General features: G+C 41.1%; 1 protein-coding gene across 1 annotated transcript in view; it reads right to left on the minus strand.

The window, feature by feature from the left end:
• The window catches only part of SLC35F4 (solute carrier family 35 member F4), a 306,982-nt gene extending 284,992 nt beyond the window's left edge, over nucleotides 1-21,990 (minus strand). The window contains exon 1 of the mRNA XM_032623200.1: nucleotides 21,622-21,990. Within this exon, the coding sequence (XP_032479091.1) occupies nucleotides 21,622-21,724 (103 nt within the window). The 5' untranslated portion in view covers nucleotides 21,725-21,990. The remainder of the gene's footprint in view (nucleotides 1-21,621) is intronic.
• Nucleotides 21,991-22,268: the final 278 nt, after the last annotated feature.

Here is a 22,268-nt window from a genome sequence, read left to right on the forward strand (position 1 = left end):
AAAAGTAATTATTTTATGTTACTTTGAAAATTTGAAAAATATTTTAAAGTGGTAATTCCATGTTTTATGAAAAACAACAGTAAAATGAACTGGAATGCTTTGACATACAGCCATATTATGTACAATTTTTAATATAAACCTTTTATGACAATATAACATGCATACAACAAAGTACACAAGTCTCAAGTGCACTCCTTGATATTTTCATAAAGTAAACACATCCGTGAAACCAGCATTCAGATCAAGAAATAGATAATGCACAATATTATTTGCCCCTATGTTATGCCATTTTTTTTTAATGCTAGCACTTTTTAAAAATTTTTTATTTTATTTATTTATTTTTGGCTGCGTTGGGTCTTCGTTTCTGTGAGCAGGCTTTCTGTAGTTGCGGCAAGTGGGGGCTACTCTTCACTGCAGTGCGTGGGCTTCTCATTGTGGTGGCTTCTCTTGTTGCGGAGCACGGGCTCTAGGAGTGCAGGCTTCAGTATTTGTGGCCTGCGGGCTATAGAGCGCAGGCTCAGTAGTTGTGGCGCACGGGCTTAGTTCCTCCTGGGAAGATGTGGGATCTTCCCAGACGAGGGATCAAACCCGTGTCCCCTGCATTGGCAGGTGGATTCTTAACCACTGGCACACCAGGGAAGTCCCTGATATCTTAAAATAGCTTCCCACTGAGAGGAAATAGAGACAATGTACTCTGTCACTATGAATATGATATTTATCTTGGTTTACGGTAGATCTACTTTAAGTTGGGAGACTTCAAAGAATAGGAATAGAAAGTACAATGATTCTTCCTGGTAAAGACAGCAGATTGAAATACACACACTCCTATTTGTTCATTCAGGAAATGCCACTAAAATGACAATAAGTGCAATTTTAAAAACAAGAATCAGGAAAGAAAACAATAACAAAATTTTTGAAGCTGGAAAGTGGTAAATGACTTGTCAGGCTTGAAGAAACTGAAACCTAAGTTGAATGTAGGAAAAATCGATATTAGTCCAATTTACAACACAGAATTTTCCAAACTTACCAGTTGCCAAATTAACAGGGATGACAGTGAGGCTACAATCAGTAGCCTTGTTTAAGTCTTTTTAAGAAGACTAATGGCTTCTTAATTCCCATCCTCACTCTGTACAGCATTTGACTACACCTCCCTTTACTCTGGCAAAGGCCAGAGCTTTATTCTCTGGAGAGGTCCAAACAGAAGTCCACAGGGACCCCAGGCATGGTTGAAGATTGGGGTACCATACCAAGATCACGGAGGAATTAGGTGAACCTACACACATTGCTCAGTGAGGTGCCCAGGCTTCCTTCCCACGTGGTTCGCAGGATGCTGGCAGCCAGTCAGGAGATTAGAAAAGCCTTCTATGATCCAAAGGAACAGATCTCACAAGAATGAAATTGAAGGTTCCCAAGGAAACAGCTCAGCTATTTGACAGTGAAGTCACGATAGACAAGCCCCTGTTGGGAGATAATTCTCTATGGGTCTTTCCTCCATTTCTGAACATCTTATGTAGGAACTGACAACTTTTTATCCTGGACTAGCTTTTCAAGACCGTGTATAGTGAAGTTTGTCTCCCTCTAGAATAGAAGGCAGGTTTGTTTGCTAATGTCTCCCTCTGGAGCAAAGATTGGGTAGGTTTGTCTGTAGACCATTATAAATGATTGGAATTTCTTGAGCTCAGGAGTCCTCAGGTATGACATAAACCCACTACATAGTGAGGACCCACCTTGCTTGCTCTGTATTGTCCCTGTGAAATTTTCGGAGCAAGGGGAACCACCGTGACCAGGAAGCTCATGCTCCTTGCTGAACTGTGAGTAATAATGTCCTTTGTATCTGACCCAGGAATCTCATGTCTTCTGGTAGCATCTATGAAAATGCAGCAGATTAACTTGTTAGTTTGAAAATGGGGTAAGACCCTTCATAGTTCCTGACCAACTCAACCATTCTTACACCTCCCAAATAGTTTTGGAGCCCTCCACTCCAGAATACATGCAGATACACAAAAATCACCAAACATCCAAGAATATTGGCTAACAATAATAAAAAAACTTTTAGAAAGCAACTTGGAGGAAGTGGCCCATTCAAGAGAAAAAAATTTTCAAAACATGGTAAGATCCTCAGGGAATAATAAAAGAAGCTATTATATCCATAAAACAAGAATAAGATGACATTTTTTTAGAATAGTAACAATATTTTATTGAGGTGAAATTCACATAACATAAAATTCACCATTTTAACCATTTTAAAATTTACAATTCAATGTCTCTTACTACATTCACAGCATGGCCCAGCACATCCTTCACTGAAACAATAAACATCTGTAAACAAGTGCTGGATTTTGGGTTTTGTCCACACAACTTGAAAACAGAAGTGACGCAGCTTCTAATGAGCCTATTTCTGAAGATCATAATCATAGGAAAAATAAGATGCCATATTTTTAAAAGAAATATTAGGAAAATAAAAGAGCTATTATAACTTCAGCTGAAAGTTTAAGTGAAAAACTTTATAGAATAACTTGAAAATAGAGTTAAGAAAATATCCTACAACATACAGCACACAGATAAAGAGATGGAAACCAGAAAAGAAAAGATTATAATCTGGGTACTTCATTCCAGCATAAGCCATTATATCAGCCACCCCACCTCTCAACTTCCCGCTCGGAGAGAATAAATTTCCTCATTGCCTAAGCCAATATAAACTGAGTTTTCTTTCCTTGCTGCTAAATTCATCCTGGGGAGAGGGGAGGAGCCAAGATGGTGGAGTAGGAGGACATGGAGTTTGTATCTCCTCACAACTAGGTCACCTAACAGGCACTTGTGGGGTACCTCGGACACCTAAAGGGACAGGAGGAATCCCCGTGTGACCAGGTAGGACTTGGTGGGGAAGGAGGGGGGAAGGAAAAGTGGAGGGAGGAGGGGAGCAGCACCCCTGAGGGGTGGCTGGGGGAGGGGAGGGGTTCCCACGATCAGAGGGTCCCACCCACACACAGTGTAGGGATCAGTGAGGACGGGGAGAGACCTTCAGGGGATCAGGGGATCGGAGGGAATGCAGCTAGCATCTCCCCCAACCGCTCACGCCCCGGTGAGCCTGCTGGGGTCCCAGGCCTAAACCTCAGCCCTCCAGGGCCCCCTCTGGCCAAGAAGGTCCCGGGAGCATGGGAGTGAGGTGGAGGGAGGAAAAGTGGAGGCGGAACAGGACCAGAGCCTCTGAGGGGCAGTGGGGGGAGGAGAAGGGTTCCCACACTCAAGGGGCCCACCCATGGAGCAGGGGTTAGCAGGGACAGGGTCCTTCAGGGGACCAGGAGATCAGAGGGGAACGCATCCAGTGTTTCCCGCACCCACTCAGGCCCTGGCAAGCCTGCTGGGTTCCTGGGCCTGAACCCCTGCCCTCCAGGGCTCCCTCTGTCTGTGCTGAGCCTAGGCCCCACCTGGCCTAAGCCCTGCCCCTGCCTAAGCCCCAACCCCAAGGCCTTTTCCAGCCTTTTTTTTTAATGAATTTTATTTTATTTATTTTTTTATACAACAGGTTCTTATTAGTTATCCATTTTATACATATTGGTATATATATGTCAATCCCAATCTCCCAATTCATCCCACCAACCCCCCGCCACTTTCCCCTCTTGGTGTCCATATGTTTGTTCTCTGCATCTGTGTCTCAATTTCTGCCCTGCAAACTGGGTCATCTGTACCATTTTTCTAAGTTCCACATATATGCGTTAATATACGATATTTGTTTTTCTCTTTCTGACTTACTTCACTCTGTATGACAATCTCTAGATCCATCCACATCTCAACAAATGATTTAATTGATATTTATAGGACATTCCACCCAAAAGAGGCAGAATACACTTTCTTCTCTAGTGCACAGAGAACATTCTCCAGGATAGATCACATCTTGTGTCAAAAATCAAGCCTTGGAAAATTTAAGAAAATTGAAATTGTATCAAGCGTCTTTTCCGACCACAACACTATGAGATTAGAAATCAATTACAGGGGGAAAAACTGTGAAAAACACAAACACATGGAGGCTAAACAATACACTACTAAATAACCAAGAGATCAATGAAGAAATCAAAGAGGAAATCAAAAAATACCTAGAAACAAATGACAATGAAAACATGACGACCCAAAATCTATGGGACACAGCAAAAGCAGTTCTAAGAGGGAAGATTATAGCAATTCAATCTCACCTCAAAAAACAAGAAAAATCTCAAAAAACAACCTAACCTTACACCTAAAGCAACTAGAGAAAGAAGAACATAAAAAAAGTTAGTAGAAGGAAAGAAATCATAAAGATCAGAGCAGAAATAAATGAAATAGAAACGACCAAGACAATAGCAAAGATCAATAAAACTAAAAGTTGGTTCTTTGAGGAGATAAACAAAATTGACAACCTTTACCCAGACTCATCAAGAAAGAAAAGGAGAAGATTCAAATCAATAAAATTATAAATGAAAAAGGAGAAACTACAATGAACACCACAGAAATACAAAGGATCATAAGAGACTACTATGAGCAACTCTATGCCAATAAAATGGACAACCTGGAAGAAATGGACAAATTCTTAGAAAGGTACAACATTCCAAGACTGAACCAGGAAGGATTAGAAAATATAAACAGACTAATCACAAGTAATTAAATTGAAACTGTAATTAAAAATCTTCCAGCAAATAAAAGTCCAGGACCAGATGGCTTCAAATGCGAATTCTCTCAAACATTTAAAGAAGAGCTAACACCTATCCTTCTCAAACTCTTCCAAAATATAGCAGAGGGAGGAACACTCCCAAACTCATTCTACAAGGCCACCATCACCCTGATACCAAAACCAGACAAAGATATCACAAAAAAAAAGAAAATTATAGACCAATATCACTGATGAACATCAATGCAAAAATCATCAACAAAATTCTAGCATACAGAATCCAACAACACGTTAAAACAATCATATACCATGATCAAGTGGGATATATCCCAGGGATGCAAGGATTTTTCAATATACATAAATCAATCAATGTGATACACCATATTAACAAATTAAAGAATAAAAACCATATGATCATCTCAATAGATGCAGAAAAAAAGCTTTTGACAAAATTCAGCGCCCATTTATGATAAAAAACTCCAGAAAGTGGACACAGAGGGAAGCTACCTCAACATAGTAAAGGCCATATATGACAAACCCACAGCAAACATCGTTCTCAATGGTGAAAAACCAAAAGCATTTCCTCTAAGGTCAGGACCAAGACAAGGATGTCCACTCTCACTCTCACCACTCTTATTCAACATAGTTTTGGAAGTCCTAGCCATGGCAATCAGAGAAAAAAAAGAAATAAAAGGAATCCAAATTAGAAAAGAAAAAGTAAAGCTGTTACTGTTTGCAGATGACATGATACTATACTACAAAATCCTAAAGATGCCAGCAGAAAACTACTAAAGCTCATCAATCAATTTGGTAAAGTTGCAGGATACAAAATTAATGCACAGATATCTCTTGCATTCCTACACACTAACAATGAAAGACCAGAAAGAGAAGTTAAGGAAATAATCCCATTTACCATCACAACAAAAAGAATAAAATACCTAGGAATAAACCTACTAAGGAGGCAAAAGACCTGTACTCAGAAAACTATAAAACACTGATGAAATAAATCAAAGATGACTCAAACAGATGGAGAGATATACCATGCTCTTAGATTGGGAGCATCAATATTGTGAAAATGACTATACTACCCAAAGCAATCTACAGATTCAATGCAGTCCCTATTAAGTTACCAATGGTATTTTTCACAGAATTAGAGCAAAAACTTTTACAATTTGTATGGAAACACAAAAGACCTCAAATAGCCAAAGCAATCTTGAGAAAGAAAAATGGAGCTGGAGGAATTAGGCTCACCGACTTCAGACTATACTACAAAGCTACAATAATCAAGACAGTATGGTACTGGCACAAAAACAGAAATAAAGATCAATGGAACATGATAGAAATCTCACAGATACAAAGTGAGAGAGTGGCATGGACATATATACAATACCAAATGTAAAATAGATAGCTAGTGGGAAGCAGCCACATAGCACAGGGAGATCAGCTCAGTGCTTTGTGACCACCTAGAGGGGTGGGATAGGGAGGATGGGAGGGAGGGATATGCAAGAGGGAAGAGATACGGGAAGATATGTATATGTATAACTGATTCACTTTGTTTTAAAGCAGAAACTAACACACCATTGTAAACCAATTATACTCCAATAAAGATGTTTTAAAAAAGCTCACAGATAAACCCACGCACCTATGGTCACCTAATCTATGGCAAAGGAGGCAAGAATATACGATGTAGAAAAGACAGTCTCTTCAATAAGTGGTGCTGGAAAAACTGGACAGCTACATGTTAAAGAATGAAAGTAGAACACTCCCTAACACCACACACAAAAATAAGCTCAAAATGGATTAAAGACCTAAATGTTAGACTGGACACTATAAAACTCTTAGAGGAAAAAATAGGAAAAACACTCTTTGACATAAATCACAGCAAGATCTTTTTGACCCACCTTCTAGAGTAATAAAAATAAAAACAAAAATAGACAAATGGGACCTAATTAAACTTAAAAGCTTTTGCACAGCAAAGGAAACCATGAACAAGATGAAAAGATAACCCTCAGAATGAGAAACTACTTGCAAATGAAGCAACTGACAAAGGATTAATCCCCAAAATATACAAACTGTTCATGCAGCTCAATATCAAAAAAACAAACAACTCAATCAAAAATAGGCAGATAGCTAGTGAGAAGCAGCTGCATAGCACAGGGAGATCAGCTCTGTGCTTTGTGACCACCTAGAGGGGTGGGGTAGGGAGGGTGGGAGGGAGACGCAAGAGGGAGGAGATATGGGGATATATGTATATGTATAGCTGATTCACTTTGTTATACAGCAGAAACTAACACAACATTGTAAAGCAATTATACTCCAATAAAGATGTTAAAAAAGAAAGTGGGCAGAAGGTCTAAATAGACATTTCTCCGAAGAAGACATACAGATGGCCAAGAGGCACATGAAAAGATGCTCAATACCACTAATTATTAGAGAAATGCAAATCAAAACTACCATGGAATATCAACTCACTCTGGTCAGAACTGCCATCATCAGAAAATCTACAAACAATAAATGCTGGAGAGGGTATGGAGAAAAGGGAACCCTCTTGCACTGTTGGTGGGAATGTAAATTGATACAGCCACTATGGAGAACAGTACAGAGGTTCCTTAAAAATACTAAAATTAGAACTACCATACGACCCAGCAATCCCACTACTGGGTATATACCCTGAGAAAACCATAATTCAAAAAGACACATGCACCACAATGTTCATTGCAGCACTATTTACAATAGCCAGGACATAGAAGCAACCTAAAAGTCCATCAACACATGAATGGATAAAGAAGATGTGGTACATATATACCATGGAATATTACTCAGCCATAAAAAGGAATGAAATTGTGACATTTGCAGAGACGTGGATGGACCTAGAGACTGTCATACAAAGTGAAGTAAGTCAGAAAGAGAGATACAGATATCATACATTAACGCATATATTTGGAATCTAGAAAAATGGTACAGGTGCACCTATTTGCAGGGCAGGAATAGAGACACAGATGTAGAGAACAGATATGTGGACACAGAGGCAGAAGCGGAGGGTGGGACAAACAGGAGATTAGGATTGACATATATACACTAGTATGTGTAAAATATCAATAGATAGCTGGTGGAAACCTGCTGTATAGCACAGGGAGCTCAGCTCAGTGCTCTGTGATGACCTAGATGGGTGGGATTGGGGAGGGAGAGTGGGAGGGAGGTCCAAGAGGGAGCAGATATATGTATACATATAGCTGATTCACTTCGTTGTACAGCAGAAACTAACACAACATTGTAAAACAACTATACTCAAATAAATAAATAATTTTTTTAAATTCATCCTTGGGAGACCTTGGGAACCAGTCTGCCCTGGAAAAGGATAAACTAGTTTGTGGTCTGCATCAGGGGATAAAAATGGGAGCAGTGCCTTTATCAAATAAAGTCCTCTCAAATCTTGATCTTTTGCCATAATTTTGGTGCAAACATTGGAGATACTAGCAGCTATGCTATTTCCATTTAGCAAATGACTGCATATCTCACAACTTCTGATTTTCTATTATATGTATATGAGTGTCACCTAAGGAGAACACCTATTCTGTGAGCTTTTTAGGAAACATGAACGTTTGTAATGTCAAACAAACTGCACATGGGGAGGAAAGTAGGTTGTACGGCTTTGGTGATGAGAGTAGCTTTGCATATCAGTGTAACTTGCTGCATGTAGTAACCTAAAATATTGCCAATGATCCAACAAGCAACCTTTTCTATTACCTTGAAAGTCAATTCCATCAGAGCCAGTGAAGAGAATGTGGACTTCTCTTTGACTACTTTGAAGCTAATATCTTTTCAGAAATCTTGACTTGAAATCTTTGAAAGACATTTGCATCACCTTGAGGAAAAAAATGTGAAGCCCATCCTTAGTTGTTCCATAAGGAGAACTTCATTCTTCACTTTGCTTACTTTATGGATATGAACATGATACAATTTTGGGGGACTTCCCTGGTGGTCTAGTGGTTAACACCCTGCGTTCTTCTTTAGGGGGTGCGGGTTCGATCCCTGGTCGGGGAACTGAGATCCCGCATGCTGTGCGGCCAAAAATGATACAATTTTTCATTGAAAGCCTTAAAGTCATTATTATAATGCAGCTGAAAACCACAAGGTCTTTTGGAAATAGAGCTCCTCAGGAAGATAAGGATACAGAGTGATATGTCATAAAATGTCTGTGCAGACAAACAATCTGGAAGTACCTAGATACACTGCAAGATATATTTGAAGACTAATTCTGCTTAGACAAACTTAAAATGAAATATGGATTCATCATTCTTTTTTTGCTGACAAAGACAGCATGGATGATGCAGATCTTGCCTCAAAGATGACCTCAGTGACTTGCGTACGAATGAAATGATGTGACATTAATTCAACTTGAAGAGTCTTCAAGAAGTTTCTTGATACAAATCCACCTTTCCCTGCCAAATAAGCTATGGGGTCTCTAATTTCATTTGCTACCTCGTATCCTTGTAAGTCAGAGTTTATAGAAAGTGTTAATATTTTAACCAAGTTGCAGTAAACTGAATATCAAAGATGAGCTGCATATTCTCATGCCTAAGACCACCCCAAATTTTCAGCTTCTTATTCAATCCAAACTGTGAGAGCTTTCTCACTAAAATCCACTTTTGAAAACTGAATAAAACTGAAATTCATTTTAGTTAACAAATTTTAATTATTTCAATTTTTCCAGATATTACTATCAAATTTCACATACATTCTCATAAAATAGAAAAACAGACATGACTCATTGGAATTATCACTTTTATAGCGTGTTCCTATGAAATAATAAATTTCCAGTGTAATAAAATGAACTGCATGAAAATATTTGGTGTATATGTACATGGGGGGAGTAATTTATAGTTTTATTTAGATTTTCAAAAATGCCTGTGTTCCTCTAAAATGTTAAAAGGCAGAAACATTAAAAACAAGTGTTCTACACTATAGAAGAGTCCTCTAAAATAGTATGTAATTACCATGTCAAGTCACAGGTCATTTCTAACATGAATTTAATCCAATGTTACCTTGAAAACTAGTAATTAAAATTTCAAACGTGATCTGACCCAAGCCCTAAAAAAGTGGCCAGGAAGTTCCTATAGAATTGAAATTATCTTTTCAAGTTCAGTTCATTAAAAGCCTACTTAAGAAACAGGACAACTAAGTGCAATAGAGTACACTGGTTTGGATCCTGGAACAGCAGGCAAACCTTAAAACTGGTGAAGTCCAAATAAGGTCTAGAGTTTAATTAATGGTAATGTACCAATAGTGGTTTCTTAGTTCTGACAAATACACATTGGTAATATAAAATAATAATAATAGGGGAAACTGGGTGAGGGGTGAACAGAAACATTGTGAATTATCTTTGCAGCTTTCCTGTAAGTCTAAAATCATTCGAAATAAAATGTTGGGGGTTTCTTAAGTCTACTCTAAATTTTTTTTTTTTTTTTTCGCTGTACGCAGGCCTCTCACTGTTGTGGCCTCTCCCGTTGCGGAGCACAGGCTCCGGACGCGCAGGCTCAGCGGCCATGGCTCACGGGCCCAGCCGCTCTGCGGCATGTGGGATCTTCCCAGACCGGGGCACAAACCCGTGTCCCCTGCATCGGCCGGCGGACTCTCAACCACTGCGCCACCAGGGAAGCCCTATTCTAAATTTTTAACAAGATTTAATCCCTCAGCAAATACTTATGGAGTGTTCAGGTACTGTTCTGTGTGCTGGGTACATAGTGCTGAACAAAACAGATCCATCCCTTCCCTTATGGAGCTAAGCGAGTAGCAGGCAGGAAAGACATTGATCAGTCACAAGAATCAACATAAATTGCAATCACAGTTTGCAGTAAGTGTTATAAAGGAAAAGTACATGAGATGAGAGAGGTGCAAAGCTGGAAGCCTGAGGCAGTGGCACTTAATATGAGACTTGAGGGCTGGTGAGGAGCCAGCCAGGTGACAGCACCAGGAAGAGGGAAGAGCTTGTTCATCAGCCTGGAGGAAGGAAAGGACATGGAGAACGTGCCAGCATGACCAGAGCATCATGTGGGCATGCAAGCGTGATGCCATCAGAAGAATCCAACCACGTAGGACCATGTAGGCTAGGTTTAGGCTTTTATAGTTTTCCAAAGAAATATGAGAAGCCCTTGAAGACTTTAACCAGAGGAATGGCATGATCCAATTAATGTTTCTAAAATATCACAGTGACTGCTCTGTGGATGTGGACTAGAAAGGAGAAAGACAAGAAGCTCCCACTTGAGGCACTCACAATTTTTTTTAATTAAGGAGAAATAAAAAGTTCTCGACTTCTAAATATATTTGTTCTAAAATGTCCCTGAGAAATAATAATTCATTTTAGATGTATATATTGCTTCTTTAGCATCTGCCACCATTACTCCAGCAGGGAAGACGGTGCTCCAAATGGTTCCCGGCTCATCCGATCTGAATCTTTCCTCTAGAATGCCAATGTAAAACATGGGTGTGAACAAAAATGCAAGATAGATACCAAAGTCACATGACTTGGAGCAAGGCATCAGCAGCAAAAACGTGCAGGCTCTACCACCCTTAGGAATCTTAGCTTCACAAGAGATAAAGATTTCTTAGTATGTCTGGTTTTCAGAACCATAAAACCATTATTGACCCTCAGTAGTGCCGTCTTGGCATTAGCCCAGAACTAAATATAGAAAATCTCAGACTGCAGAATACTGTAATTTTCAATCCCTGTTTAAGGCATACAATGTTAAATGTCACCCTCAGTTACTATACCTTGAGTCTGAAGGAACTGGTGTGTTACCCTATCCGACCTAGAAAAAGAAATACGTCTTCCAATTTTGATGTAACCAGCAGCACTTCAATAAAACTTAATAAGCAGTCTGCAGTGCTGTTGAGTACTTTTAAACAGAACTCCCTAGGGACTTATACTCTAAACAAACACTTGGATTTTCTCAGTTTAGGAATACACTATCTATAACCTCACTAGATATTATGTAGGTACATTATAAGGACTATCAGACCAGAAGAAAGATTGGATCTCGATTGAAGCCTATGATTTAATATGAAAAACTTTTTATGCAAAGCTCAGTGAACCAAATAGCTATTGGCTGTCCAGCCAATCACTCCTTTTCTCTGGAAGCTACCTCTTGCCCTACTGTCAGTAGGGTTACAGGAGAAAGCCTCTGGCAGCCGTGATGGCATAACTTGACCCTGCCCCAGACCACCACAGTCGATAGGATCGAGAGTGTACACTTGACACAAATTGGGCCAAAGAGTCCCTTTCCCTGGGAATCTGGATTTAGAAGAGATTCTTGCTCAATCTGTCTGCTCTCTTGAATAGAGGACATGTAAACATTGGAACTGCTTGCAGAGGCTATTTTCAACCATTTGGACAAGGAATAGAGAAAGCCAGTCTGCAGCAAGAGACAAGAATGGAGAACATATGCCAGAAAAAAAAAGAGATGAAAGGCAGAGAAAGAGGGCTTCCTATCTTCCCTACAACAGTCCGGGACCTGACGCTTATCCCACCTAATCCCTGGCCTTAAAATCCATGGAAGACTCACAGTATCGTTTCAATCACTTCCATTTTTGCTTAAGCCGGTTCAAGTGGAACCCTGTGATAAGAAACCAAACAAGCCCTCACTAACACTCCAGGTCTCTCCATTTCATTTAGTCTCAAAGAACTGAGAACCAGCTTGCCCAAATTCTTTAAGCCAAGATCTCTGAAAGGGAATCTAATTCCAGGCTCTGCAAGCAGACGAATGCAGCAAAATGAAAAATGCTTATCCTAAAATGTCAAGTGGGAAAGAAGCTGGGCACAAAATTGTATATATCAGAATTATGACTACACTCTAGTTTATATTTGTCAATAAATCAAGAAGTGAAGCCCTACGTGCATTACAAAGATTGGAAGGAAATTAACCGAAATAACGGTAGTCATGTTACAGTGACAGGATTATTTTCCTTTTTCTCTATATTATTCTGTGTCTTTAAGTAGTTAAATACTTCATAACATAACAGAATTATAACTTCGAAGACTATGTAAATGTGTTTATGTCATAATGACGTATTTTTAAAAGTAGAATTTAAAATATCCTATCTGTAATGTTCACCACTATATAAATAGACCGAAAAGCAACTGCCCCTTTAAGACTCCACATGTAACGGGGCACAGGAAATCACAGGAGTTTAAGGATTTAACCATAACTAGGAAACAAAAGGCTATTCACTTTTGAAAAAATAAAAAGACTCCACATGTAAAAAGGAACAATGAAACTTCCAGCAGACTAGTCCCCAATTAATTATCAGCCTTCGCTTCTTCTCCACCTATTTGCCCTCCCAATCCTGTATAAACCCACCTCATCCCATGCTACTCATCTTCAGCTGGGATTTCACCCTTCCCCTCCCCCACTCTCTCCCCCAATTTGTCCACACCCCTCCCCCAACCCCTGCGCTTTTCTCTACTTTGATGTCTCGGTATCTGCATCTCCAGACATGCAGACCCATCCTGTCACCCATAAGCCCTAGATTTGTCTCCTCTATTTTGGATCAGCCCATTGGGAATAATCTCATCACAAATGGCTCCAGCCCATTTTAACCTATCCCCAGGGGCGATCCAGGTAAGCCAGAAAGTGGTAAGAAGTAGAAGGCAACCTTCTAATGGCAAAATAAAAACCATTGCAGACTTGGATAATTTGTAAATTATCTTTAACATTGCTGTAACACAATTTTCAATAACAATTCAGAGTACAACATTGGATAGGAAAAAAATGTAAGTGGTAAACCATTTACTTACAAGAAAAAAGTGAGCAAGCCTTTTTGAAATCATGAAGCCGATTCAACTGGTTTCCTCCGTGATCACAACAGCTTCCATACACTGAACTGCGCGTCGTGTCAGACATTTTATATACGTTATCTTATATAACCCTCCCAGTGACCTGTGATGCAACTATTACTATTTCCATTTTACAGGAACAAAACTGTTGATCTGAGAGGTTAAGTTACTTATGCGAGTTTAAAAGTCTAGCAAGTAGCAGAGCAGGGTCTTGTGGTCTTTGCATTAGACCTTATGGCCTCAAACAGGTCTTAGATGGGCTTTCTAAAGAAAGTTTATCTGACGCTTAATGTTAAACCCATGTGTTAGCTATTAGTAGCAGTAGTATTTTACAATACAAATATCAAGTTCATATGTAAATTTATATTTTAAATGAAAAATACATATCAGAATAAACATTGTAGAAACTACATTATGCAACATCAATAACACATACGATGATATTCAGTATCAATGTAGACCTTACAAGTTATAGTTTAAAACTGTGTTACAAAGACTTCTTACTACGTATCAATGGTAATTATTTATAACTGTTTATAAAGTGCTACCTGTCATATACAAAGAAGCATAAGGCTTATTATCAAGGTATAAAAAGACTATGAACTGGGAGAAATATTTATTGCATTCATTTCGCTAGTATGAGACAGTTTTATAACTTAATGACACAGCGCTGCAGTGTTATATTAATATCGTGCCATGAAGACTAATACTAACCACTTCACAAGGGGGGAGGAACCACTCTTTATTTCTTAGAATTCTAATAACTTTATACTATTTTGTATTTTAAAAATTGCCTTTTCCCCATTCAAGTACAGAAAAGGTTATAAAGGCAATAAGGACCCAAATGCAGAAGTTATAAACGTAAAGTGATCACAAAATACCATTTGGTTTATTCTCATTCTCTGAATAGGCACATCTGTTTAACTCGTTCATAGCTGGTGACTTTTTTCTTTCCCTCCAGTCACTACCACCATGTACACTTTTTCTGTGTGGAAATAATTAACTCTCCAATTTCTTCAACAGAAACTATAATCATTCATTCATTAGTACAATAAACTTCATTGAGCACCCAGAATGTACTCCAGTACACTTTCACTTTGCCTAAGATAAAAATTAATAAAGATAAGTCCCTTCCCTCACCAAGCTCCGTGGGTGAAACCGTCTTGTGAAAAGTAAACAGCCCAAAATAGTGTGCTAAATGTTGGAGCAGAGGTGAGTACACAGTATAACAGGAGCACAGAGGGAGGATTAACCCAGCCTGGGGCAATCAGGAAGCTTTACAGAGGACAGCGCATGTGAACTTGGCCTTTAAAGATAAATAGGAGCTTTCCAAAGAGGAAAAAAGGAGACGTGGGGAGAGGAAGCCATTCAGGTCATAGTGTAAAAAGGCACTGAGGACCTGAAGAACATGGGGACAAGAATGTTATTAAAACAATGAGCAGCTTGATGAGACTATGTTCAGGGCTTGTGGAGGCTATGTGAGATATGAAATTAAAAAGAAAAACTGGATGAAAAATTCAACAATGTAAGTAGATTAAGGTGTTTAAATGTATGGAAGATTTTGCATACATTAAATTTCACTTATTAAAATATATAGACCAATGAGAGAAATGTTCAGTACAAAATAAACAGCACCTGCATGGGTCTATGGATATAAAATAGACTGAAAGGGTAGTGTTAGCCAAAATGTTAACACTAATCACCTCTGGCTGGTAGAATTATAAGTAATTTTCTTTTTACTCTCTCTTTACTTCTCTGCCTTCCAGATTTTCTGCATTAAGCATGCATTACTTTGGCAATTAGAGGGGAAAACATGTGCTAAAATAGAACAATGTAAGCTGGGCTCAGATTGTGGCATGCTAAGGAATTTGGACTTTATTCCACAGAAAATGAAGATTTATTCCTGGCATTTGATCAGGGATATGAGAGGAAGATTTGCATTTTAGGGAATTGAATGTTCTTAAGGTGTGCATACTGGATTAAAAAGAGTTGAGATTGGGTGAAAGATACAATGGATATGGACATATATATACTACCAAATGTAAAATAGATAGCTAGTGGGAAGCAGCCTCATAGCACAGGGAGATCAGCTCAGTGCTTTGTGACCACCTAGAGGGGTGGGGTAGGGAGGGTGGGAGGGAGACTCAAGAGGGAAGAGATATGGGGATATATGTATATGTACAGCTGATTCACTTTGTTATACAGCAGAAACTAACACAACATTGTAAAGCCATTATACTCCAATAAAGATGTTTTAAAAAAAGATACAATGGATAGAACTAAGGCAGTGATAATAGGGATGGAAAGCACATATGTGAGGTAAAATAGATAGGACTCGTTAACTGAATATAGGAGAAGGGGGAAGGGCAGAGTTTGAGGATAACTCCAGGTTTCTGAGCAATTGGTTAGATACAGATATTGGAAGCTAAAAAGCATATTAAGAAGGAAAAGGCATATTTTAAGGACAGAATGATGAATTTAGTTTTATGTGTGACATGCCTGGGGGACATTCAGGTAAGAATTCTAGTAGAAAGCTGAAATATGGGTCTGGACTCAGGAAAAGTAGACCTAGAAATACAGACACATAGAAGATGGTGAAGCCATGAAACTGAATGTACTTGCTAGGGGAAAATAAAGTGAGAGGAGACAGCTGAGACTGGAACCTTGGGAAATGCAAGTCACAGCAATAGTTGGAGAATTGAGAGAGCCAGAAGTCGGTAGAGTTCTTTTTGGAAATGGGATGGTCAGAGCTGGGATCAGAGCAAGGACAAGAAGTTTTACTATAAATTTGCAGCTACCGATAGAAAACAACCACAGAACCTGGTCACTGGCGGAGTATAGAAAAAAACAAAAGGCCAACAAGCACAAAAGGCATAGAACAAAGATAGGGAACTGGCCATCATCTGAGATGGAAGGCGGGGCGAGGAGAGGTGAAGTAAACATACTAGAGTTTACTGAGTGAGATTTCTCCATGGAGGGTGGGGCTTTTTTGAAAGCTGTCAAAGCGACCTACTGCATGCTGTCCTAAGACAGTGACTTCTACCCTTTTTTCTTTTTCTTTCCTTTTCTTTTTCTTTCTTTTTTTTTTTTAACAAACAAGGAAACTGATGGCCACAGAGAGGTGTCTCAGATTTCAGAGCCAAGTTGCTGGCAGGTTTAACTAGAATAAATTTCCCAACCCCTAGAGTTCAATTCATTACACATCAATATACTGCCTCCTTATACAAACACAGAAAGAAGACTCACCCCAAAAATATTGACAATGGAATACAGTAAAATATAAATGGATTTATCCTTTAACTTGACTTATGGAATGAATGACTTCTTATAGTAATACAACACTCTTTGATCATCACCTCTTATCTCCCAGCTAACCACCCACTAGCCTTTGATCCCACTGAGATTTCCAATCCATTGATCCTACCAACTTTTCACTCTCCCTAATCATCTCGATTTTCTCTCTTCTCTATTCACCAGCTCTAAATGCTATGGTCATTTACTACAATACCTTCCTTGCATACATTCACAACTCCCTTGCCGCTATTATTACACCCACTGGATAATCTGAAACTCTGGTTAAATCCTTCTCTTCACTTGCTCCACACCACCACTGTGTCAATGAACATAACAACCTACTGACTGGTCTCGCTTCAAATTTCTGACCAGAAACTAAACGTGCCCTTTAAGGCAGACAGACAACTTTACTGTACTTCCTCAGTCCGTTTACTCTCCCCATAGAACAATTCACACCTTCTCTTTCCTCCAACCTCTACCACCTCCTCCTTTATCCTCACTCTCAGTTGATGACCTGCTTCCTATTTGCAGAAAATGAAAGCAACCAGAAGAGAATCTCACCAGTTATCCTCCTTCCAGACCCTCCATCCATACCTTTTGCCCTATATCCATGTTCCTATCTAAAGTGATGCCCCTTCCTTTGTGCACTAGTTTTGGTACACTATCTCTCCAACATCACTGATTTTTCTTTCTCTATTGAATCATGCTCATGGTCATGCAAACATCCTGCAATTGCCTCCCATCTTACAAAAAAAAAAAAAAACAACTTTCTTAACCCCACTACTCCCATTTCCTCTGCCCCCCTTTGCACAAAAATCATTGAAGAATTGTCTATACTCACATTTCCAATTCCTCCCTCTAATTCTTGCTTAAGCACATTCTAATCCACATTCTGCCACCTTACGTGTTCCTGTCAAGGTAGCCAATGATGTCCAGTTGCCAAATTCATGGTGAGTTATCAGTTTTTATTTTCTAGACCTTTCAGCAGCCTTGGACTAGGGTAATCTCTTCCCTCTGAAACTCTTCACTGGCTTCTAGGGCATCATAGGCTCCTCTTCTTCTCACCCTCTTAATGTCTCAGTGCCCCAGAGTCAGTCCTTTCTCCTCTTCTCTTCTCTATATACGTTGACTCCTTGGAGATCTCTTTAGTCTTAGACTATAAATAACCATCCAAATGCTGGAAAATCCCTAATTTATATCTCCAGTCAGGCATCTCCTCTGAACTCCAAGATTATTCTACGTCTCCAATTACATTTAAACCTTCCAAAATGTATCCTTACCCCTTGACTCCCTAAACTTCTCTGCCTTGAATCTTGCCACACTTTAGCCATCGGCAACTCAAACCTGGTCAAACTAGAAAAGGTGGAATCATTTTTTTACTCCTCTCTTTCTTGCAGATATCATATCCAACTATCAGGAAACCCTATTCAGATATATAGAGAATTTCAAGTATATAGAGAATCTAATTTCAAATATATAGAGAATCTGACCACCTCTCACCTCTGCTACTGCTACGCCTCTGGTTCAGGCCACCATCATCTCCCACCTTGGTTATTACAGCGACATACTAACTAGTCTCTCTGCTTCCATCTCTGCCCCAATAGAGCAGTCAAGTTGATCCTTTTGAAATGTTAGTCAAGTCACATCACTCCTCTGTCAAAACCCTGCAAAGGCTCCCAATTTCACTGAGTACAAGCCAAAGGATTTACAATGGCCAGTAAGGTGCTACTTCATGTGAGCCCCTGTATCCATAGTGTCCTCATCTCCAACCACTCATCCAATTATTTACCCCACTTCAGCCATGCAGGCCTCCCCACTCCTTCTCTAGCAGGCCCGGCATGCTCCACCTCAGAGCTTTGCATGGGCTGTTCCCTTTGCCCGGAATGACTTCCTCCCAATGTCTACACACCAAACTCTCTCACATCCTTCAGGTCTTTGCTCAGTTGTGACCTCCTCAGTGAGGCCTTCCCTGGCCACCCTATTTAAAATTTCCACAATTGCTACCCCCTCAGACTTTTTTAGCCTTTTAACTCTTGTTGATATTTTTGTTGAAGCAGGTATCACCTTGAAATACAATACTTTATTTCTTTATTTATTATTGTTTGTCTCTTCCGACTAGAACTTAAGCTCTAAAAAGGAAAATACTTTCGTCTGTTTTGTTCACTGATGTATTCCCAGCACATAGGAGGTGCTCAATTAGCACCTGTTGAATGAGTGAATCTATTTCCCCTACCAGACCATAAGTAACTTGAGGTTAGACTAATGCTTTAATCATCTCTGTACCCATCTATCTATCTAAATTTATAGAGATGATTGTATATATATATATATCTTTTATATATAATACATATATATTCTTTTATATATCTTATGTATACAATGTATATTATATATGTATGCACCTTTTACATACATAATATATGTACACATACATTTCTTTTTGCATCAGCCTGACTACTAGAATTTGTTCTGAGCCAGATACTCATCTTCCTGATTGGCAGGGGTGGCAGCAGGACACATTAACATGAGGTTGATCATTAATGCATATTGTCAGAGATGAGTCCCCACCTGCCTCTAGAAAAGTAAATGGCATTGATATCAAGAGAGGTCTCAAACATGACCATCAGAAAATGGGAAAGCCAACTTGCCTTCACATATTACATATTCCTCACCACAGCCTTTTCCTAAATACCTTTCCAGACTTCCCCCAAGCTGTTGCTCATTCCCGGTAACAGCTAAATCAATTGACCGTATTGTACTGGTTTGCTTCAATGTGTTTGTTTACTAGTTGAAGCCTGCATTAAGGGCAGGACTATTTCATGGTGCTCAGCTGCCTGGCCCTCTTCCAGCTCTCTCTCCTCCTAGCCTCTCTGCAAAATGGCAATCTCTTTCTACCTCTGAAAGCTTAAACATCTTGAAAGGTATTTCACCATCACATAATTCTCTGTCCTTGTGAGATTCTCTGCCTTCACTGTTTGAATTCTGTGGCCCGAAGTTAGCTAAGAGCCCGTCACAAATAACTATGCCAAATGCATCTTTATCCCTTTTAGCTTCAGTTACTGTCTTAACCTGTGCTCTTCCCTCTTTTTGTCCAGATATTGTACGTCAGATGAAACGTGTGAAGCTATTTCAGCAAATATGAAAAGATAATATGAACATGTCTCTAAAATGTCACTTTTCCAGTTTTCTTTTTGGTTTGTTCTTTATTAACCAAAGTTTCATTGTTATAAAAACTATAATAATATGCTACCCTGGGTCTTGTAATCTCACAGACAGCTTCTACATTTTCTAAGCAACCAAAATCCCATGGTTCCTAATTAAAATATTCAAAGGTAAAATCTAAGTACTCTCTACATGGTATACTAGTGCCTTCGCTTAAGTTTCTAGGGTTAAAAACAAAAAGCCTTTGCCAATAGGAAAAAAAAGGAATTTTTGAGTCTGTAGTATAAAGGCTTCAAACCACATTCCACAGCATGTTATTTTCTTTCTAGAAAATTCTAACACTATATAATTACTTTTGTATGGAAAATGAATAACGTAATCTAATGCTAAAAACAGCTAGACAGAAACCATCCAAATCAAATGGGCCTTTCCTGAAGCCAAATGAAGTATTAAACTAGAAAATATCTGTGTGAGGACAGCCCATGGAAGAAAGCTCAATAGGGATGGAGCATAGCGGGGGGGGGGGGGGGAGTAACAAGAAAAAAGGTGTTTTTCCCTCTATGTGTTAGGGTTTAGTCGTTTCAGAGAAACTGTAACGTTGATTGTACCTCAAATGTCTCAGAAAAATACCAATCAGAAATGCATCTAGGAGCGTCCAAGGCTTCCGGTTAAAAATAACAGCAAAAACATCAATGAAGCTCTATATCTATGGCGACAGAAATGCATTGATGGAGAAAAAGTGAAATCCCACCTGCATGGGAATTAAGCCGCAGCTACTCCCCCAATTCAGAGTAAAACGAGCTTCACTTGGGTCGCCGGCAGAACTAATCCCAGCAAATAGAGCCAGTGGGTTCGTGCGTTGGGAGAGAGGGACAGAGTAGAGCGCACCTCATCGCCCTCCCGGCAAAACTGCTCCAGAAACGTGAAAGCGTCCGCACCGCATGACCTCGCTTAGCCGGAAGAAAGGCGGACCGCACAGAGCGGCCCGCTCCGGCTCAGCGGTAGCCGCGACGTGCGGCGGGCAGCTGCGGGGGTGGCCCGGTCGCGCCTCCCCCTCTCACTCACCCCAGCCCCCAGTCTTTTCACGGGTCTCTGGCTCCAAGCTCCCAGACTCGGAGCCCTGGCCAGGTTCCTTCTCTGCCCGAGGTGGACAGCCTCCCAGAAACATTTTAACAAGAGTAATTCCCGCGCTGGCAACGTCTCAACAGCCTGGAGTGAACAGTCTGACCCATCGGCTTCGGGACCCACGTCTGGGTCGGCCTCCGCCGCCAGCTCCACCTCCGAGCCTCCCCAGCGCCCAGCCCGCAGCCTGGCACCCAGTAGGGACTTTGGGGCAGTGCAGCCCCAAAGGCTGAGTCTCGCTAAGTAAACGGCCACGTTAGCCTGCTCGGTCGTGAATAAGCCTGGGATGAGCCGGCCGACGGCCGTCAGGAGCGCTCACCCGGTTCCCTCTGCGCTTCTGCCCCCAAGGCTACCACTATTTCCAAAGTCCGAGGCGCCAACAGTCCGGACACCCGTTCTCTCTCACGGTTCAGCACCGAGGACAGCGAACACACTTTTAGCCCCGGTAGCCCCACTGCCAGGAGATTGGCTTTAGCCACGCCAGCAGGGCTGCAGGTGTCCGGACGGCGCGCCCTCCCGCATCCCACCCCTCCGGCGCCTGGAGCAAGCTAGCCCCGCGGCATCTTACTTTTCTGACTGGAGTAACCCGGGTAATAGCCATAGTAGCCGGTGATCCGCAGGATCCGGTCCTCGATGGTGGCCACCCCGTTGGGGGCCGCCTTGACATCCATAGAGAGCACGGGGCGGCGGCCCCGGGCGCGGCGGGTCGGAGAGCGCAGCGCGGGGCCCGGGAGCTGGTGCAGGTGCCGCCGCCGGTGCTGATGTTGCAGCTCGTGCTCCCGCGCCCAGGCTCTGACTCCGCCGCCCGGCGCAGCACCGGCGCCGCATCACAGCGGCGGCGGCGGCGGCGGCGGCGGCGGAGCGGCCCCCACTAGGGCCGGCCTCTCTGTCAGCCTGGCAGGTCTCCCGCCCGCCACCCCGCGCACTGCTGCCCGAACAGCGCCCCCTCACCTCCGACACCCACCGCTGCCCGGGGCGGCCACACCTGCGCGGACTTTCATCATTAACCCTGTTGACCCCTTCCCGGAAGACTAAACATTCCCCAGCCCCACCTGCCAGAAGAGACGCTTGGTCCAGGGCGTGGAAGGAGAGGAGAAGGTGAGATGGTGGCCAGGGCTCAGGAAGGAGGGCCGGGGATGGGAGAGACCCAAGCGGAACCAAGGGCTGTTAATGTGAGAGGTGCACGCTGTCGCTTGGGGAGATGACACCTTGGGG

Source organism: Phocoena sinus, chromosome 2, assembly GCF_008692025.1.
Source record: "Phocoena sinus isolate mPhoSin1 chromosome 2, mPhoSin1.pri, whole genome shotgun sequence".
In the NCBI taxonomy this organism is placed as follows: domain Eukaryota; kingdom Metazoa; phylum Chordata; class Mammalia; order Artiodactyla; family Phocoenidae; genus Phocoena; species Phocoena sinus.